This window comes from Pituophis catenifer, unplaced genomic scaffold (genome assembly GCF_029215685.1).
Source record: "Pituophis catenifer annectens isolate HBS135680 unplaced genomic scaffold, rPitCat1.0.hap2 SCAF_18, whole genome shotgun sequence".
In the NCBI taxonomy this organism is placed as follows: Eukaryota; Metazoa; Chordata; class Lepidosauria; order Squamata; family Colubridae; genus Pituophis; species Pituophis catenifer.
This window is the reverse complement of record NW_027256898.1, coordinates 2,628,790-2,650,312: the sequence shown is the minus strand read 5'-3', so window position 1 is coordinate 2,650,312 and position 21,523 is coordinate 2,628,790. Positions and strand designations below refer to the sequence as shown.

Genomic DNA, 21,523 nt, shown 5'->3' with positions numbered 1-21,523 from the left:
GCTGCTAGCTCAGCTGCTTAAGTCATACTGGTCCTGTTCACACATGAAGCCCTTCTAGGTTGGGTCAAACATGGTGCTAGGATAGACACAATGAAGGGAACCGAGGGCAAAGAGTATGCTTTAGTACAGAGGTCTTCAAACTTGGCAGCTTTAAGGCTTGTGGACACAGCTATGCTGGCTGGAGAACTCTGGGAGTTGAAGTCCACAAGTCTTAAAGCTGCCAAGTTTGAAGACCTCTGCTTTAGTAAGTTTAGACTAAGCCATGTTAACTGGTTAGACACCACATTCAGTTTCTCTTCTGCTTCCGGAGCTCTGTGACTAATTATGGATCTTGGTTCTTGCTCCTTCCTGAAAGTCTGCTAGCCTGAATCCAAATAAAGGCCGAAGAAAATCATCAAGAGAAACTCACGGGAATGTCATTTTCCCTCCTCCGTGTTTTTTGTTGTCATGAAAGCTTCCTTGGTAAGTCTCCCCATCCTTCTCCGTCAGTGACCCATGGCCTATGAAGAAGACTTTGCGTTATATAGATGCCAAAACAATGCCCCCCCCCCCAAATTAAAAAAAAAATTACTCCATAAACACTGTGATTTTCTTGGCTGATTTAAAAGCTAAAACTAAAAGCTGTTGGGGAAAAGGAGAATAAAGAAAACTGATTGTTTTATGCTGATTGTTTATTGCTGATTGTTTAATCTTTTGTTGCGCGACTTTTGCGCTTGTGAATTACAGGCATTTGTGCAAAGGGGAAGTGCTGACCACAACGATGCCACTGAACTGATCCCAAACACAGCAGTAATTGTAACCCTCCGGACAATGCGAAGGTGGGTCCAACAATCACACATGCACGACAACACCATAAGGCAAAAGGCCAGGACTTACGTGCTTGCATCAAAGCATTGCCCTTGTGTCACTGTTTTGCTGTCCTTCCATTTCGGGACAGGCGTTGCTGCCTTTTGTCTAACAGTTGTGGGACCCTGGCTGTAGTATCTGGGATATGGCTGGTGGAAGGGATTACCAAACCTGGGAAGTAGGCTTGAGCAGGGGGGGTTGGACTAGAAGACCTCCAAGGTCCCTTCCAACTCTGCTGTTCTGTGATAAACATGTGTGCCCTTCAGGGTGGATTTGATTTAAAATCAAGTCGGTTTAGATTTAGATTTGCAAAACAATGGGATAAAGGAATATTCCTGAACTTTGTTTTATGATTTAGCTCATGGTTACTGTGAGATTGTGTGAATGCCGTCAATGCAGTGCATGTTATCTCAGCTTGCAGAGCTTGGATTTATTTATTTATTTATTTATTTAGTTATTTATTTATTATATTTCTATACCGCCTTTCTCCCGTAGGACTCAAGGCGGTGTACAGTCAAGAAAAATATAGACACACAAACATCATAAAATTGCTAATTAAAATTGTTACTTAGTTTGGTCAATTAAATAAAACCCAGAATTAGATAACATTTAAAAAATCATTCGCATGTTTGTATGTTTAGCCCCGCCTGTTGGAACATCAGGGTCTTGAGGGCACGGCGGAAAGCACGGAGATCAGGGATATTCCGTATCTCCGGGGGCAGTTCATTCCAAAGGGTTGGAGCTCCCACAGAGAAGGCCCTCCCCCTGGGAGTCGCCAGGCGACATAATTTGACTGACGGTACCCTGAGTAGTCCCTCCCTGTGAGAACGAACTGGTCGGTGGGTTTACCAAAATTGTAAATATCGCAGAATATACAGCCTCGTGCTACGTAACTAAGCTCCATTTCATCCTGAATAAACTAAATTATTAATGTAACTTAAATAGAAAACCAGATAGATTTTTACTCCCAAAAGCATTTTATTAAAATAAATTTGATAAAAATAAAAAAATTCCGATTTTTAAAATTTATTTTTTTCAAAAAAGCATCGATTTTTATCCACCCTGGTTCCCTTGCACCCTGGTTACAAATCAGTATCTTGACCAGACTGGAATGCTAATGCAATGCTCCAAGGCCGAAACTATTTTGTGAATTAACATTCTCATCTCTCCACTAATTAACTAACCCACCGATAAATGCGAGCAGGAGGTTTCTCTCCCAGTCTTCCAGATCGACCAACAGGGTTTCCCACTTCAGTTAAGTTGGGTTCACGCCACTGGAACGGGCTCCACAGGGTGTGTCAAATGTCAGGGATGGCATGTGCCAATTTTTGAATGGCTTCCCCATGTGCGTAAACCTGGGCATCACAGCTTGTTAAATAACCATGTTAAAATAAAGCCCAGTTTACTATGATATATGAAACCCACCCTAGTTGCACGGACTCTCTCCTGTTTACCTTCTCTCATCCCGTAAGAAAATTCTCCTTCATATCTGCAACCATTGCCATAATGGAAAACTCCGTGCCCGTGAAGTTCTCCGAAGAGGAATTGGCCGGAATAAGTATTCCCTTGAATCAAAAAAAAATACAATACAGTAAAAACTCAGGGGAAGCTGTGGCAAATGCAGTTTAATAATCCTTGCTATTCCCATAAAGATTTTGATGGTGCCTTTCTCAGCATGAGACATTCCAACTGAGTAATTACCAGCTGCTTTTTTTTTTTATTATTATCAGGACAGCTTCAAGAACAAAGGAAGTGTTCATTAGGTCTTTATCTTACAAACTAATGGAATCACAGCCGCAATTCCTTCAGGTCTTTCATACTAAGGTATCTTAAAAAGACGTTAGTGCTACTGTGTGGGGGGGGGGGGAGGAGAAGGAAAAGAACAAAAGAGATTCAGAGATTGTGTTTTTTTTTTTTTTTTATGATTCAGGAGATGAAGAAGTACTTTTATTTCATAGACAACTTAACAGCTTTTTGATGGCGTACGTTCACTCAAATTCTTTACAGAGGAGGAGGTATGCTGAATACAATTAAAAGAGAATCCTAAATCCTTTGGGACAAAGCAGGCATGTCTCTCAAGGTAATCCTAACAAGGATCAGGTGGCTTTAGCCACTTCACATCATTTACAGTTTTACTTTTATTGTCCTCGTACAGCAAAATTAAATGCCATCTTCAGCGTACATTATACATAAAAAAATAAAAAACACAAACACACATCCTTCACATTCTATACAATTGAATTGACCCCCCCCCCCCCCAATATTGCATTAATATTGCACTACACAGTAGAATTCGATAGTTACTGCTCTGGGATAGAAGAGGTTTTTCAACTTATTTTCCTTGTTTTTATTGTCCTGTACCGTCTGCCAGATGGTAATAGTTCAAAAAAAAAAAAAAGGATGAGATGGATCTTTAAGAATGTTTGAACTTTCTTAAGGCAGCGGGAGCCATGCGCTCAAAAGCCCGATTGGGCTTATTATCAGGGGATGTCTTATTTTGGGGGAAACAGGGTATAAAGCTCTTCCAAAGCGGGGAAAGGGCAACCAATAATCCTCTCGGCAATGATATTTACCTGTATACTACATGCAGTGGTAGACAGGTAGACCTCAGTTATGATCACAGTTGGGACCAAATAAGGGAGACAGTTGTTAAGTGAGCCACGCACAAATTTTATGTCCTTTCCTGCTATGGTTGTTAAGCCAATCGCTGCAGTTGTTAAGTAAATCCGACTTTTTTTTTTTTTTTTTTTGCTTGTCAGAAACTGGCTGGCAAGGTGGCAGATGGCGATCACGTGACCCCAGGATGCTTCAAGTGTTATATTTACATGACGGTGGCCGAGCACCTGAATTCTGATCAACTGTGAGGACGCCACAATGGTCTTAATTGTGAGGACCGGATGCAAGTCACATTTTTCCTTGCCTCTGAACGGTCGCCCAATGTCAAGGACTAACTGTACATTCACATTTCTAGCTACCGTGTTTCCCCGAAAATAAGACCCTGTCTTATATTTTTTTTTAACCCCGAAATAAGCGCTTGGCCTTATTTTCGGGGAGGTCTTATTATTTTGGGGCGCGTGGAACAAGACGGGGCTCCTCTTGCTCTCTTTCCTGATTTCCAGCTCTGTCTCCCTAATCCTAACCAGAGGAAATGGAGGGGACTAGCTGTGCAGGCATTTACATATTTTTGGGTAGGGCTTCTTTTCGGGGAGGACTTATTTTCGGGGAAACACGGTAGAATGCAACAAAATTGGGTCTTTAGTGTGAAAGGTGAAGGACTTTACTAGGTTCAGTTTTGGTTTTGAACAACATGTATACCTGGGGAAGGATTGTGTGCTTCAATACTTATTGTTAGCTCACAGCAACACAACCTCTTACCTTGGAGTCCTTTTCTATCAGTCAGGCTTCCCCAAGTTGTGTCGGTCTACATGTCCTACCATTTCTAGATATCACACCTGGAGGGGAGGTTCTTATCACACATAATTCTATCCACTTGATGCAATAAAAGAGGCCATCTGCGCCCCCCCTCCCCCCCAATCATATCGCTCCTTCAAGAGGGGAATGTTGACTTCCTCAGCAGAATGCCAAAATTTAGGGCAACAATAATCACACAGCAGAAAAGACTCCAAAACATTGGACGTTGGTTAAAAAGTGTTTAAGTCAGCTGACCAAGAGGGCGAGAAATAGAAAATTGATGAAAGGGGAGAATGGAACAAAACATACCAAGCTGGGATTGGAGACACTGAATGGGACACTAACAAAAACATTTGTTAGTCATTTTTTGTTGTTGTTTTGCAACAGGCACCGATCACAAAACTAACCTGTTGATGCCCAGTATCTGAGTCCATGGCCAACAATTTCTCCATCCACAAATTCACCTTCATAATAACTTCCATCTTTGAGCAGTAATTTCCCATGTCCTGGAAAAGAAAGATCAGTTAAATGCATTCTGGGTAAAAAGAAGAGCCTCTGATGGGTTTGAAATCTTGAAATTTATTGGGCTCTCTTTGCAAAGGAGAATCTTCAGGAAGGCTCTATTTCACAGGGGATGAATGAAGTCACTAATAAAGCTGATAGCTGATGGTTAATAAAGACAGAAAGTTGAAAGTGTTAGTACCCTTCTATACTGCAGTGATGAGGACACACTTGGAATATCGTGTCCAGTTTTAGTCACCACGATACCCAAAAAGATGTTGAGACTCTAGAAAGAGTGCAGAGAAGAGCAACAAAGATGCTTAGGTGACTGGAGGCTGAAGCATAGGAAGAACGGTTGCTGGAATTGGATATATCTAATCTAACGACCAAAAAGATTAGGGATGACATGATAGCAGTCTTCCAATATTTGAGGGGCTGCCACAGCGAGGAGTGGGTTGATACTTCATACTTTATACTGCATGGACCTGCTTTCCAAATTGCCAGTGAGGGAGTCAAATTAGCCTATTGGGGGAAAAAAAAAAGAATTTTTGTAGCCTTTTAAAGACTACCTTATCCGTAGCCCATTACTGTAAATTATGAAATACTGTAGGTGTGAAAAGTTATCGCTCTGATGCCATCTAATGGTCAGGAGTATAAATATATTCCATCAAATACATCTCTTTTTGGAAATATTGAATGATAAGACTGGGCCATTCTTTGCTTCCTTTTGAGGATAAAACGGGCATTTGCAATCTTAAATCAACTGCAAAAAAATTATATTAAAGGTGAAAGGTTTATACAGAGAAACCAGAATATGTTTTTAGCTTTATTTTCAGTGTTTTTTTTTTTCTTAATCTGCTGGTCATTCTCCATATTTTTTAAAATTAAATAATTAAAATGTATTAATTACAGGTGGTACTCAACTTGCAACAGTTCATTTTAATTAGCAATTTTATGATGTTTGTGTGTCTATATTTTTCTTGACTGTACACCGCCTTGAGTCCTACGGGAGAAAGGCGGTATAGAAATATAATAAATAAATAAATAAATAAATAAATAAATAAATAAACAAATAAATAAATAAATAAATAAATAAATAAATAAATAAATAAATTTAGTTACAATGGCACTGAAAGAAGCGACTTATAACTGTTTCTCACAGTTACGATCTTTGCAGAATCTCCATAATCAATTGTGTTCGTAAGTCGAGGACTACCCATATTTAATTAACAATAGTAAAAATGCAGATGTATCCAATTAGTATTCAAAGACTTGCCTGGGAGTCTAGAAATGTATTTCAGCCAATCAGCGTATTGGCAGATCTTAGGTAAGATGCTATTTCTTGGCCTAACAATTCATTTTACAGAGCTTATATTGTGGGGAAAATAGGAGGAAGGAGGAGTTTTAGGTATGCTTGCTGCCTTGGGTTATTAATAAAAATAATTTAAAAAGGTGGTCACAAAATACCGAAGTGCCTGCTGAATAAAACACAAAGAAAGAAAACTTGCCATGTTTTTTCCCTTTCTTCCACTGTCCTTCGTACTTGAAAAAGGAGTTGGGATAAATGTAACGTCCATAACCTAAAGGCAAGAAAAGTAAAAAAAATATTAAAAATACAACAATGAAACAATTTTGATAAGATACTTTGAGAAAACAAACCTAGCAAGTTTTCCAACTTTTCTGATGGAAATGTTTTGGATCTCCAGTTTGGCTACAATATAACAAGTCTTTGTGTGTGAAAAGTAGCTAACCTTCACATTCCTACATGTAATCTAGTGTTTTATTGTACGCAAGGAGCTGTAATGGAGAAAAAAAATGTGATTTTATGGTTAAAAGTTGGATTAGAACCAGGGAGATGCAGGGGTTAGTCCCCCTTCAAAGCTCCCTGGGGGAACTTTGGACCAGTCATTCTTTTTCAGCTTAACCTACTGCACAGGGATGTTGTGGAATGAGAGAAAATAGATCTTGCCTACATTGAAAAGGTATATATGCAGTCCTTGGCTTACAACCATTCATTTTGCAACTGTTCGAAGTGACAACAGCACTGGAAAAGGTGTCTTATGACCGGTCCTCACACTTATGACCATCACAGCGTTAACCTGGGCCTGGTGATCAAAATCCAGGCGCTTGGCATGTACTTACCGCAGCTGCAGAATCCTGAGATCATATGACCCCCATCGGTGACCTCCCCAAGCTGGCTTCCAACAAGCCCAAGTCAATGGGGGAAGCTGGATTCGCTTAATGACAGCATGATTCACTTAACAACCGCAGCAATTTGTTTAACCACCATGGCAAAAAAAAAAAAGGGGGGGGGTTGTAAAATAAGGCACGATTCAACAACTGCCTTGCTTTTACCAACAGAAAGCCTCGTCCCAATTGTAAGTCAAGGACTAAGCTGTATATGAAATTATAATCCCTAAACCATGAAATTCTGAAAATGGTTATAAAATTGACCCTGCTATGGGACACAACCCAATATATCCCCCTTGGGAAGTCTTTGTTTTTCTGAATAAAACCTTCTTAAAGATTACGCCAGAAAATTATTGAGGGAGAAACATCAAAACAATGTCAACATCTGGCAGTTTTTGGAAATACAGGCAGCCTTCAATTTAGGACCACAAATTTCAGTTGTTAAGTGAATTTTGCCCCCTTTTACATCTTTTCTTGCCTCTTTTGTTACGTGAATCCCTGCCATTGTTAAGTTAGTGACACGGTTGTTAAGTGAATCCGGCTTCCCCATTTGACTTTGCTCGTCAGAAGGCTGCCGAAGGGGATCACGTGACCCTGGGAAGCTGCAGCCGTCATAAATGTGAGTCAGTTGCCAAGCAGCCGAATGTAAATCACGTGACCACGGGGATGCCTGCAACGGTCGTTAAGTGTGAAAGCTGGTCCCCGAGTCCCTTGTTTCGGTGCCGTTGTAACTTCGGTCGGTCACTAAGCGAAGTGTTGCAAATCGAGGACTACCTGTAGCAAGAAAAGGGAAGAAATAAATAAATAGGATATTCATTCTGCCCTTCAGAGCAGCTCACCTTGGCAAACCTAGGGCAGGCTTCTCTAACATGTACACCTCAAAATAATAATAGTAATAATAATAATAATAATAATAATAATAATAATAATAACAACAACAACAACAACAACTTGGAACATCGTATATTTTAAGAAGGTACTTGGTTGATCCCTACGACGCTGGCAGCAACCCGTATCAACCATTAGCACCAGTCAATGGTATTTGTGATGCATTTTTAAATGTTCAGTTGACTGGGTTTCATGTTTAATGAATAAAAGAGATAATAATAATAACAACAATAATAATTGGTTGATACCTAGGTTGCTGACAGCAACCTGTATCAACGATTAGCACCAGTCAATGGTATTTGTGATGTATTTTTAAATGTTCAGTTGACTGAGTTTCATGTTTAATGAATAAAATAAATAAATAAATAATAATAAAATAATAATAATAATACTTCTTATAAGTATTAATAAAATAATAAAAGAGATAATAATAACAACAACAATAATAATTGGTTGATACCTAGGATGCTGGCAGCAACCCGTATCAACCATTAGCACCAATGATATTTGTGATGCATATTTGAATGTTCAGTTGACTGAGTTTCATATTCAATGAATAAAATAATAATAATAATAATAATAATAATAATAATAATAATAATAATAATAATAATAATACTTGGTTGATACCTAGGATGCTGGCAGCAACCCGTATCAACCATTAGCACCAGTCAATGATATTTGTGATGCATTTTTGAATGTTCAGTTGACTGAGTTTCATATTTAATGAATAAAATTAATATTAATATTAATATTAATAATAATAAAAAAAAATGAAAAGCGGGGCAGGAAATTCCGAGAACACCCAATTCCTCCCCTTGGCGACACCACGGCCTTGTCTCTCCGGCCTTCGGACGTGCATTCCGGTAGACTGCTCCTGCCCCAGGAGGCTCCACTTGGGAGCCCACCGAGCCCCCTTTTCGCGGGGAGAACGCCCTTCCCGGCCTCCTTTTTTTTTTCCTTTTCCCCGTCGTCTCCTCCACAGTACAGCCAACCCCTTCACGAAGCCGCGGCTTTCCTCCCCTCACCATTCCTCCGCTGGTCTTTCATCTCCCCACAGTATGAAGCGGCTCCCTCAGCCGCCATTTTTCCCCGTCTCCCTCAAGGGACGCTGTTTTGCCGCCATCGGATCCCGCCGCTGATTGGCTGTCGCGTTGCTAGGAGGCGAGGCTTCTTTGTGGAGTTTTTTTTTTCCCCTCCCTCGGAGGGGAGGGGGGGTTAAGGGGTTCGGGCTTCTGCGTGGCGCGCATGCGCGGGGAGGCTGGGACTAGAAGCAAGGAAGCACGTGGGGGGGGTGGTTTTAATGCTTTTCCTTCCTTAGGAGTCCGGGAGGGACTGCAGATCCCATGATCCCCAGCCCGCACGGTCCGGGGAGTTAGAGGATGTTGGAATTCTCCAACCTAGGGAAAAACGCAGGATGGATTTTGCACATAAAGGCTATATAAGCCACCATGGCTTGCTGAGCCAACCATAGAGGCTGGGGATGATGGGATCTGCAGTCCTTCCCTCCCTCCCTCCCTTCCCCCACCCAGGCTGGGCCGTGGCACGAAGCCACGGGGTTGAAAGCAAGCTTGGATGCCCGAGTACTTAAAATTGTTATGTCTGTATAAGTGTATGAGTTTCTTTTAGCTGTTTTAATTGACACAACAGCCCTGAGAGGTAGGCTCTCCCAAAAAACCATCCCTGCTAGAGCGAGCTGGACCGAGAAAACCAGTCTTTGTCAATCAATAACCCATTGATCTGTCTGTCCAACTCCCCACCCCCAGTAAAAGTGGACAATCCGCTGCTGGCAAACTGGGGGACTACATATCCCCTAAGCCGCAGCAGGAAGTCCGGGCGGGGATTACCCTGTCCCACCCTCGTGCCAGCTGGGCCAAAGGTCTGCAATCCGCCGGGAGGAGCCCATCCATCCTTAGGGCACAAATCAGAACCCAATGAACCTCTGCGGGGAGGAGGGAACTACCGCTCCCAGAATGCCTCAAACGGCTTGGCTGCTTGAGGCCTTCTGGGAGCAGTAGTTTCCCCACCTTGGCGCCCCCGGCCGGCGTGGCTGAGGCCTTCTGGGAGCGGTAGTTTCCCCACTTTGGCGAGCGCGCCCGCGGCTTGGCTTTCTGAGGCGTTCTGGGAGCGGTAGTTTCTCCACCTTGGCAAGTGCTCCTGGAATAGCTGAGGCATTCTGGGAGCTGTAGTTCCCCGAACTTGAGGGCCTTCTAACCGAGGCTAGGCCTTCGTCCAACCTACCAGGCCTCTTTCAAATCAGGACAGGCAGAGGCCTAGTGTGGTGTGTGTGTGTGGCGGGGGTTTCCCGGCTGCTTGGCCTTCTTTCCATCCACCCTCATCCTCCTCCTCTTCGCCCCGGTAGCGGAAGCTCTCCTGCCGGCCATCTCGGAAAGTGGAGGAGGAGTCGGAGGAGGCGGCAGCGGCGGCGGCTCCTCTGCCTGTTCAGGCGGGGCGGGAAGCGGAAGGAGGGGACACCCGGCGCGGCCTGGTGAGTTACCCCCCGGCCCGACTAGGCCGCGGCCTGGCCGTTGCCTTGGCAACCAGGCCTTCCAGGTCGGGGAAGACGAGGGGGGGACCCCAACTTTAATTACTGGGCTCAGGGCGGGTGGGTGTTATGGGGGGGTCGTCCACTGGGCCTCTTCTACCCCCTCCCCAGTTTTCCTAAATGGGGTCCCGCCATGGGTGGGGGTGGGGGCGGGAGGGGATGGCTCTGTGTCCCCCTCCTTTTTTGGGATAAGGAGGCGTTGCTTCCATTAATTCTCTTGGACTCCAGCCTCCATCATCCCCAGCCAGGACGATGGGATCTATAGTCCAGAGCTGGGAGGAGGAGGAGGAAGGGAATGTATTTTGAGTGCAGGGTTTGAATTAGGGAGCTGGCTATAGTGGTGGTGCAGGTAGTCCTCGACTTAACGACGATTCGTTTAGTGACCGAAGTTCCGGCGGCGCTGAAAAAAATATATATGAGAATTTGGGACCCTTTCCCCCCCCCCCCATATTGGACAACTGTTTGCGGCATCTCCGTTGGGTGTGTGTGTCACGTGATCAGAATTCAAGACGCTTTGGCGACGGACTCGGACATATGACGGTTGCAACGTCCCGGGAATCACGTGATTCCCCCCTTTTTTTTGCGACCTTCAAAATCAAGCGGGGAAGCCAGATTCGCTTCAGCGGACGTGCGGCCAACTTCACAACGGCAGCGGTTCTAATAACGACGGCGGCGAGAGAGGTCGTAAAATGGGGAGGGATAACGCTCGCTTCACAAGTGTCTCGCTTTGCAACAGGAGCCACCATTGAGGTCGTAACGTCGGGGACTAGCTGTATTGTAGGACGGGCGCCCCATTTTGACCTTGGACCTCTAGGCGATCTATTTGGGAGATACCTCAGTTTATCCTACAGCACCCTTGTGAGGTAGGTCAGACAGAGCAGTTAAGCCAACTTCACCCAGTGAAGATTCGCACCCAGATCCACCCTTAAGTTTCTAATGGGGAAATTAGAGGCTTGTCATTATCCTTCCCACCTTTCCAAAGAGCCAAATGAGGTGGATTTCCTTTTCATTCAAGATAATCCCCGTTCACACCCAGTGCTGAAGTTTTAGCTCACCTGGTGGTGCCTTTTCCCTCAATTGTGGCTTAGCCCAAGGGGAGGAAATCCGCAATCATTAGTGGGTTCAAAGGAATGAGATAAAACCATTAGGTTAGGTGTGTAATTACTACAATCTCCAGCCTTCTTGAGTGTGATAACGAATTTCTTGAGAAAATCCTCAGTTGGGTGCCATACGTTTCACGGAAGAAATTCAGAGATTGGCTGAACACGGGTATAATTTTTTTTTAAAAAAATTATCTCCTTTAATCAAGTCGCTGAATGATAGGAATGACAGACATTATTAACCAGGACACATTTCTTTAGTTTACACACCCTGTGGAAGGTTATTTTTTTTTCCCCTGAATTTTTCTTCGAGGCGCGCCTAGTAGATTGTCAATCATACTTTTTGCTTTGCTCCCCTTAGGAGACATGCGTTCATGTAACAGCCTAAGCCATATTTAAGGTTTTTTGTTTTTTTGAATCCGCTTTAGGTGAAAATGCAGTCGCCGGCATTCACAGACTTCAAATAATTGCTTTGGATGTTGTCTGAAACAAACCTCAAAACTGAAATCTTTTTCCCCGCAATGTTCGTAAATTGTAATTCTTCTACCTCTCCTTTTAAGCTTTGCTCAGCTTTTCTTGAGAACTTGCCTTCATAAATTGTGGGTGCTCTATCATCACGAGAGCTTCTCCTGAAAGAGACTGGACAGCGACTTGTCTGCGATGACATAGGGCCGTGATGGCGAACCGATGACACGCGTCCAATGCGTGTAGCCATATCGGTGGGCACGCGAGCTCAGCTCCGGTGCGCAGGAGGTCCCACTGGAAATTGGCAAACAGGCCGTTTCCGGCCTCCGGAGGGCCTCCTGGTGGGTGGGGAAGGCCGTTTTTGCCCTCCCCAGACTCCTAGAAAGGCTCTGGAGGCTGGGGAGAGCAAAATATGGGCCTACCGTGCCAGTCAGCAAAATAACAATTTCTGCAGCTTGCTTGTCTGGTCGGGAAGAAAAAATTTATAACGTTTGGCACATTTATAATAAAGAGTTAAAGGTGAGCAAAGCAGAAAGGCTTTAGTTAGTCACTGGCCTGAATTACCTCTAAATTAATATGGAAAGTCGGACTTCCCTTGGACGATGCAAGGACGAAAGAGGTGTCCAATCTTGCCTATTTTAAGACCTGTAGGCTTCAAATCCCAGAATTCCCCCAGCCAGCCATGAAATGAATGGAAGTCCATAAATGTTAAAGTTGGTTGGATATTTTGGGCAAACACCTGGGTTTTGGACTAGTGAGTAATTTATTATTTGCGCTGATCTGGTTTTATCATTTCTTTTTTTCTCTCTCTCTTTCCTTTTCTTTCTTTCTCTGTCTATTTTTTTCCTCTATTTTTGCCCTTTTGGGCTGTTCGATTGTTCTTGGCTTTTTGTATGGTTTATGGATCAAATCTTACGTGGATTAGGGTATTGAGAACCTGAAGAGTCTGGATTGGGCCTTTTGAATTGAAAGAATTCATTGAAAGCTAGCACTGTTGTAGCCCTTTCAGCTTTTAGTTCAGTTGGTTTTAAAAGTGGAACTTGGTGGAGAGAACTGCCTATTTCGTTTCCTTTCTTCCTTGCTCTTTCCCCAGCCCAGCTGCCTTGTATGACCTACTGGGATTTGACGTGGTTGCGTTTTTGCAATTCGGAGTCAAAAGTAACCTCCAAAAAAATCCTTTGGGTAGAATTAAAACTTAACTGTCAACTTGCAAAGCTTTCAAGTTGCCATGAGCAGGGAGGGAGGGAGAACTGATAGAGCTGATTGATTTTCCTATAGTGCATTCCATACATTCTTCCTGACCGCAATCAGAAGGAGGGTGTTGGATTTCACAGCCAGCCAAAGTGCTTAATTGGAGAATGTGATTTATGACATGGCCAGAGAGGAGGGGAGAGACAGAGTCATAGGGAAACGTAAATCTACGTGGGATTAGTTCTAACTGCATCCGAATATTGCCGAAATGGTGCTCCTCATAAATGACTGTATTTCTTTTGAAGTTCGGCTCATGGCTTTTGAATTAATTAGGGCATCTTTCGGAAACTTCACATTAACATTATTCCGGGTGCTAACGAATAGCACCCGGGTTTTATTCACATCCTTCGTGATTTCCCACTGGGCTAAAAATTACTCTGCCATTGGTTTAACTTTCAGTTGGGTTTGCAAACACGGTTCGTTGAGTGACGGTTGACGGAGCAAGAGTCACGGTTAAATTGTCATTTGGAGCGATGGGCGACTTGAGGCTTCGTCGTTTCACTGGATAACATAGCCAAGATTTTTTAAATTCGACTTTCGGTTGTATTGCTGCGGTTTATCATTTTGGAATTCTTTCCTTTATCCCCCCCACCCGTGTTGTGGGTTCCTCGTCGCTGTAATTATGAGAATATTCTCACCGGTGGCTGGCGTGAGAATTCGTTTGGGATGCTTTCATCATCATAAAACTTGCTCTCTTTTCCTTGGGCGTCAATTTTTCACCTTTGCTGAAAATCTTACCGTTCCTAAATCCGATTCCTAGGCTAATAATATCACTAATATTCTTGTTGACCTTCCAGGAGATTCCAAATTACGGGTCAAAAGGTTGTTTCCGCCCTCCTCTCTGATTTCCCAGTCATTATTTTCCTCGTAGGCAGCACTTCACACGCTGTCCTCTTCGCGAAAATCTCCTTTTGCTTTCCTGTTTCCTGGAACGAAACTGAATTTCCATTCTCTCCGCCCTCCCAAACCTGACGTACCAGGAAGCTGTGTCCTGGCTTTCGCTGATGTGGCACCGTAGCTCCCAGCGATTCCCCGAGTGGCTGAACGAGAAATGCAGCTTTTCACCAAAAGAACCGTTGTAGAAATTGGAAGTCTTTTGAAGGTTTATTTGTGGTCCAAAGACTTAATTATCGAAGGTTCAGGAGAGGTTGTAGATAAAAGCTTCATCTCCCTTTTGAACGAAAAGGAGATTTTTTTTCTTTTGTTTTGCTCCAAAGAGGAAGTAGAGTACTCTACAAACACACCTCTGAGTAAAATATAGGTGGCAGTAGAATATGGTATATTGGGTTAGTGTGTTTTATCCCGTCAGTGTGAATTTTGCAGGATTTATTTGGCTTTCAGAGGCTTTTTCCGCCTTGCAATCCCAACTCCTCGGCAATTTTCCTCCCCACCTAGAATCAATCCATGCCAATTCAACAACCCAAAGCTGGAAAATTTTGTCTAGGCAGTCCTCGATTTACGACCACAACATTTCCGCGGCGTGTGAAGCGGGGGTTCCGTCCCGTTTTACGACCTCTCTCGCTGTGGGTTGTGAAGTTAGTCCAAACAATCTGGCGTCCCCATTGCGTTGGTTGTAAATGTTTTTTTTTTAAAAAAAAAAACCCAGTCGCAAGTGGCTGTTTTCAATGCTGTCGTAACTTCAAACGGTCGTTAAATGAATGATTGTAACGCCGCGTCAGGCAAGGGGCAGTTCCTGGCAGCTTGTATGTGCAAGGGCGATGTGCTGAATTCTTCGTGATTTTTTTTCCCTCCCCACTGCAGCCACAATGTCAGAAGGGGACAGTAGCGGTGAGTCGATCCATGGGAAGCCTTCCGTGGTCTTTAGATTTTTCACGAGACTTGGACAGGTGAGTTTCCCGCAGGTGGCAAACGGATCCCTAAACCTCTCCAGGGTGGGTTGGTGCCAATTATTTTAGTATTTGATCAGGTCTGATTAAAACAGTTGATACTGAAGTGATTTCTCTGGCCTCTGCTGGGATGTGGGAAGGATGAATCCTTTTAACTGTGGCTTAATTTTATTTAATTATTACAAAAATTCCTTCCCTCCCTCCCCTTCTTTCTCCTTCCTTCCCTCCCTCCTTTCTCCTTCCTTCCTTCCTTCCTTCCCCCTTTCTTTCTTTCTCCTTCCTTCTCTTTCTTTCTACCTTTCTACCTTTCTTTCTCCCTTCCTTCCTTCCCTCCCTCCTTCCTTCCTTCCTTCCTTCCCTCCCTCCTTTCTTTCCCCTTTCTTTCTCCTTCCGTCCTTCCTTCCTTCCTTCTTCTCCTTTCTTTCTCCTTCCTTCCTTCCCTCCCTCCTTTCTCCTTCCTTCCTTCCTTTCCCCTTTCTTTCCCCTTTCTTTCTTTCTCCTTCCTTCTCTTTCTTTCTACCTTTCTACCTTTCTTTCTCCCTTCCTTCCCTCCCTCCCTCCTTCCTTCCTTTTTCTCCTTTCTTTCTTTCTCCCTTCCTTCCTTCCCTCCCTCCCTTCTTTCTCCTTCCTTTTTTCCTTTCTTTCTTTCTCCTTCCTTCCTTCCTTCCCTCCCTCTTTTCTCCTTCCTTCCTTCCTTCCTTTCCCCTTTCCTTCCCCTTTCTTTCTTTCTCCTTTTTTCTCTTTCTTTCTACCTTTCTGCCTTTCTTTCTCCCTTCCTTCCCTCCCTCCCTCCTTCCTTCCTTTCTTTCCCCTTTCTTTCTCCTTCCTTCCTTCCTTCCCTTTCTTTTATTTCTCTAATACTAGCTGTATTCCACAAGCTATGGTTTGTCCCAGCTGTAGGCTTGCCGTGTTCAACCCTCACTTAATATGCTGAAAATCTTGTGTTTCCCTTAGATTTACCAGTCCTGGCTAGACAAATCTACTCCATATACAACAATCCGATGGGTCGCAACATTGGGTTTAAGTTTTATCTACATGATTAGAGTTTATTTACTGCAGGTAAGGAAAAAAAAACAAAAAACGGGGCTCCCTGCCTTCATCTGGAACCTTTGCCAGTAATGCGAGATGGTTCAACCCGTTGCTAATTACTGGCAGCCTCTTGTTTAGCCCCGTAATCTTTATTATTTTATTTTAGCCAGTGAAAAGATGGGTTTCCTTGCCCGTGTTTTTAAGCTTCGATCTTTGGGCCTTGCCTCCAAGCCCCACAAACCTATTTAAAGCTGGGAAAAATGAGCCCAAAAATAAGTCCACAAAGAATTTTCTTGGTTTTATCTTGCTATGGAGAATTTACTCAGCAGATGTTTTCCTTGAAAAACATTGAACACATTTTGTTTCTCATCCAGGAAGCTTGGATGAGTAGATAAGAACTAAAGAAGCTTCTTGGACGAGAAGCGAAACGTCTTCAAAGAAAGAAAAAAACAACAACACAGTTGCTTTTTGGAAAAAGCCCCTTTTTGGGACAGCCGTGAACCTGGATATTGGAGAATCTCCGTAGACATCTTCCCTTTGGGTTCTTCTGTTATCTCCTGCTATTTGTCCCCGAACACGACAAACCCTCTGTAGTTGAAGCAATGATTCCTTTATTGGGAGCGCCGGCAGCCCCGGCAAAAAGTTTCTCTCTCACCGCAGGCGAACAAGTCCGTCCATCCAGGAGATAAATAGTTGTCGGCCACATCTATTCATCTCTGCCCCCTGCCTTTTATCCCCAGAGCTGGGGTGGGGGCTTCGCTAGCAGCAGTGGCTCTTCCGTCCCGAGGACCGGCCCATAGATTTCCACTGCTCTCCTCTCCTCTGCCTTCTGTGCATCGGCTCGTCAGGCACAGGACCCAGCTGTTCCTCCTCTTCCTCATCAGCCACCTCCAGACCTGGGGGCTGTTGACTCTCCATCTGAGGGCTGACGGACGGCCCAGGCTCCACCTCTCTCTCTCTCTCTCTCTCTCTGCCAGCTCCATTCCCTCTTCCCCCTCGGAGCTCTCAGGTTGCCTTGAGGCTGACTCTGACTCCCACACCTCCTCCTCCTCCTCCGAGTCGGCTGCTGGACAAGCCACAACACTGTTACCTATTATCCTTCTCTCCTGGTTCATGGGCTCCCCATATTTTGGAGCACGACTCCTGCAATCCCTTGTTATCAGCCATGCTGCTTGTAGGACCTCTCTGGACTTCTGATTAACGCCCTGTGCATTGCTAATTATGGAATCACAGGGCCTGTAACTTCTGGGTGTTTGTTTATTTTTTTTTTGAAACTCAAGTTCCCCTCTAACCTGATTCTTGAATCTCTCTCTTTGTTCCCAGGGTTGGTATATCGTGACGTACGCCTTGGGTATCTACCACCTAAATCTCTTCATAGCTTTCTTGTCGCCAAAGGTCGATCCCTCCCTCATGGAAGATTCAGGTATGTCAAAGTTGGAATTTTGGGCAAATTTGCTTGCATTTTCTACCATTGATTTTTACGGACGGATCATAATCATAATCCTAAATTTATTTGTCAGGCATATATAAGATAACAGGTAAAAGTATAAACATAATTTGAATACGTGAAAAGAGGAAGTAAAAAAGGAATATTAGGACAGGGACGGTAGGCACGCTGGTGCACTCATGCCCCAGCATAAATTTAAATTTAAATTAAATTTAGAAATCTTGCTTGTTCCTTGAGCTACCTCATCTACGGTGATTTTTCTTTAGCACTGTTTTTAAGTATCTTGTGCGTGGCCCTCCGCTTGGATTTTAAACCATGGTTTATGGCTTAGTGTCCTGTATCATCATCACAGCAACTTGTGCTCGATTCTATAAACCATAGATCACAGCTCAATTTACAGGTATAGTCCTTGGTTTACAAGTGGCGTTGAAAAAAAGTGACTTACGTCCGTTTTTCACGCTTACGACCGTCGCAGCGTCTCCATGGTTACGTGATTGAAATTCAGACACTTGGCAAACCGGCATGTATATTTTTGACGGTTGCAATATCCCGTGTTTACGACGATCAATTTTTGCAACCTTCAAAGTGTCAACGAGGAAGCTAAATTCACTGAGCAACCACTGTTACTAAACCACTGCCGTGATTCGGAGCTCCGTTTTGGCCATAAGTCGAGGACTACCCTTAACGCTTTGTAGAGTGTCGTCCTTGAGAAGCGACCCGGGAGATACCTTTGAGGTCCTGGGACGTGCGACGTACGTCGTGCAAAGCAATTTAAAAAAAAAAAAATTCACGTCCTTTCATCTGCCTGAATGGCCTGTTGTCAGCAAGCCGCAGATTTTTTTTTTTTTTTTAGCACCTCCTATATTACCAAATAATTATTTGTCCTCTTTGCAGATGAAGGGCCTTCATTACCGACAAAACAGAACGAGGAATTCCGGCCTTTTATCCGGAGGCTGCCAGAATTCAAGTTCTGGTGAGTTGAATTCGTATGAACCGGGGCTTCCTTCTCGTACATGTAAAGACATACATGTAGAACAGCCTTTCTCAACGTTGGCAAGGCAGGGAATGGAGTGCAATTGTCTCTACCCGCTAATTTATCTAACAAAATGAAATTCAACGTAGAGAAAAGCAAAGTCTGACACTTAGGCAAGAAAAACCCAACGGACACCTATAGACTGGGTGAAACCAGGCTTAATAGCAGTAACTGCTCAAGAGCCTTGGTAGTACAGTGGTCTAAAGCACCCTGTTATTAAGACCAGCTGCCTGCAATTACTGCAGGTTCGAATCTCGCCAGGCTCAAGGTTGACTCAGCCTTCCATCCTTTCTAAGGTAGGTAAATTGAGGACCCAGTTTGTGGGGGCAATAAGCTGACTTTGTATAAAATATACAAAAGGATGAAGGCTATTGCTTAACGCACTGTAAGCCACCCTGAGTCTCTGGAGAAGGGCGGCATATAAATCAAATTAAAAAAAAAAAAAAAACAGAGAGAGAGGGATCTTGGAGTCTTAGTGGACAACCAGTTAAATATGAGCAAGCTGTGTGCAGTGGCAGCCAAAAAAGCCAACGCAATCCTAAATTGCATTAACAGAAGGATACAATCAAGATCAAGGGAGGCACTAATACCACTCTACAAAGCCTTAGTAAAGCCACACCTAGAATCCTACATCCAGTTTTGGTCACCCCGATGTAAAAAAAGAGATTGAGACTCTAGAAAAAGTGCAGAGAAGAGCAAACAGGATGATTAGGAGGCTCAAAGATAGGATGAACGGTTGCAGGAACTGGGCAGGGCTAGTCTAGTGAAGAGAAGGACCAAGATGATAGCATCTTCCAATATTGGAGGGGCTGCCACAGAGAGGAGGAAGGGGGTCAAGCTATTTTCCAAGGCCAGACAAGGAATCATGGATGGAAACTGACCAAGGAGAGATTCAACCTGGAAATAAGGAGGAATTTCCTGACAGTGAGAGCAATCAACCGATGGAACAGAAGTTGCCTTCGGAAGTTGTGGGAGCTTCATCCCTGGAGGCTTTCGAGAAGAGGCTGGACTGCCATCTGTCAGAAAATGGTGTAGGGCCTCCTGCTCGGGAGGGTGGCGGGTTGGACTAGATGACCTCCAAGGTCCCTTCCGACTCTTGTTAATCTGTGAATCCCGATTTGGCTTTCTTCCCCAAAGGCATTCTGCCACGAAAGGCATCCTGGTGGCCATGACCTGTACATTCTTCGAAGCTTTCAACGTTCCAGTGTTTTGGCCGATTCTGGTGATGTATTTCATTATGCTGTTCTGCATCACGATGAAGAGGCAAATCAAGGTGAGCGCAAGAAGGCCTTTGAGAGACCAGGCTGCCCGACCTCGGCAAGCTTTCAAGACCGGTGGACTTCCGACTCCCAGAATTCCCTAACCCAATCCCGTGTTGGCTGGGGAATTCTGGGAGTTGAAGTCTTACCAGTCTTAAAAATCGCCAAGATTAAACACCCTCCGTTTTAGATCCTGAAATGAGGGGGAAAGACAGTTGAGATGCTACAATCCCTGGTCACCAAATTCACCCCTTTTTTGGGGGGGTGGAGGGGAGGGGCTGGCATAGCCCTGGGAAGCAAAATAAATACAACTAACCAGGTTTGGCACGCTAGAGAAGTGCCATTGCTGCTGTCCTGTTTTAAGAAACGTGGGAATGCAGCCAGAGATGGATTATATCAAAGTTAACAAAAATTTAGGCTTTCATGCCGAGCAGGTTGCGGACGCTCATTGCCCAAAGGGTGACGGGGGAAGATAAAACTTGATCACGGAAAAGTAGCTTGTTTGGAGCTGCTCTTCACGCTCTGCCCACGTTCACACCCAAGCCGCAGATCGTTGTAACACCCCCCCCCCCGATCTGTTGGGCGAGCCTTTATTTATTATCGTCCCTAGCAGGGGTGGGCTGCTGGGGGTTCGGGGCGAACCTCTAGCTAAGATTCTGTGCAGTTTGGAGAACCCCCATATCCCACTCCTGGCTGGCCCCTCCCATCACTCTCCTCCTGGGAATCCCCACGCGGCCCGTTTTGGATGCAGGTAAGTGCAGGGCGCGCGCGGAGGCTCAGGGAGAGCGAAAAAATGGGCCTACTGGAAGTTCAAGAAGGCCGGAAACGGGCCTGTTTCCAGCCTCCAGAGGGCCTGAGGAGGCCGTTTTCACCCTCCCGGAGGCTCAAGAAAAGCCTCCGGTGCCCGGGGAGGGCAAAAACATGCCCCACCCAGCAAGAGGCCGACTAGGCCACGCCCACCCAGCAAGAACCCCTTGCTAAAATTTTTGAAGCCCACCCCCGATCCCTAGAGCATGTAAGGCCAAAGATGTGCGGCTTAATTTACGACCCCTCGTCCGGTTGCTCGGAAAAACCACAGCTTAACGTCGTGCGTTGAAGGGGAACCCTCGTCTGTCTGATCAACCTAGGGGGGGCGTTTCTCGCATTTCGGAAGGTGGGGAAAAAAACAGGGAGGCGGCGTCTCTAAGACCTGTGTTTTTTTTTTTCTCCCCCACCCCCACCCCTTTTCATTTCCAGCATATGATAAAATACCGATATATACCCTTCACCCACGGCAAGAGGAGATATAAAGGAAAAGAAGACCCAGGAAAAACTTTTGCTAGCTAGAAAAAAAGAACCTCTTTCAAACCTTGCTGACCAACTTTTCTCCCCCCCCCTCCCAGCCCCCCAGCGTTATAATTAAAAAAAATCGGTTTTGAGCCATTGTAACAATGCCTCTCTGTCCTTCATCATCGTTCGTCCATGAGCGATCCGGAGGATTCGTTTCGGTCTCTTCTGCGGATTCGAGAGGGGTAGGCGTGTGTCTGATTCCTAATGCCTTTCCGTGTCCACAGAATTCTGCCGTTTTGACCGCATCTTCTGAATTTTGCGGCTCTGTTTTATCCGTCCACGGCCTTCCTTTCCCTCCCCCCCCCCCTTTTATTTTGTTTTCCTTCGGAAGTTATCACATGTTTACACATACAGTAGGTACGTCTCTCTCTCTGGGATCTTG

The 21,523-nt window shown here is 44.6% G+C and overlaps 2 protein-coding genes across 4 annotated transcripts in view; one reads left to right on the top strand and one right to left on the bottom strand.

Annotated features, from left to right (window-relative positions):
• MORN1 (MORN repeat containing 1) overlaps positions 1-8,922 on the bottom strand; it is a 74,596-nt gene extending 65,674 nt beyond the window's left edge. Inside the window, exons 1-5 of the mRNA XM_070956279.1 lie at positions 8,865-8,922; positions 6,267-6,338; positions 4,665-4,763; positions 2,301-2,411; positions 410-500 (exon numbers count right to left, since the gene is read on the bottom strand). Of these exons, the coding sequence (XP_070812380.1) occupies positions 410-500; positions 2,301-2,411; positions 4,665-4,763; positions 6,267-6,338; positions 8,865-8,922 (431 nt within the window). The remainder of the gene's footprint in view (positions 1-409; positions 501-2,300; positions 2,412-4,664; positions 4,764-6,266; positions 6,339-8,864) is intronic.
• A 1,202-nt stretch (positions 8,923-10,124) lies between these two features.
• On the top strand, positions 10,125-21,243 carry RER1 (retention in endoplasmic reticulum sorting receptor 1). 3 transcript variants are annotated; one of them, XM_070956035.1, is made up of 7 exons: positions 10,125-10,324; positions 14,959-15,044; positions 15,999-16,103; positions 17,397-17,496; positions 18,415-18,493; positions 19,691-19,826; positions 21,049-21,243. In XM_070956035.1, the coding sequence occupies exons 2-7, from the start codon at positions 14,964-14,966 to the stop codon at positions 21,136-21,138; spliced, it is 591 nt and encodes a 196-aa protein (XP_070812136.1). In that variant the 5' UTR covers positions 10,125-10,324; positions 14,959-14,963; the 3' UTR covers positions 21,139-21,243. The 3 variants fall into 3 exon arrangements, with proteins under 3 accessions (XP_070812136.1, XP_070812138.1, XP_070812137.1); XM_070956037.1 differs by lacking the exon at positions 10,125-10,324 and adding an exon at positions 10,371-10,389; XM_070956036.1 differs by lacking the exon at positions 10,125-10,324 and adding an exon at positions 14,219-14,299.
• Positions 21,244-21,523: the final 280 nt, after the last annotated feature.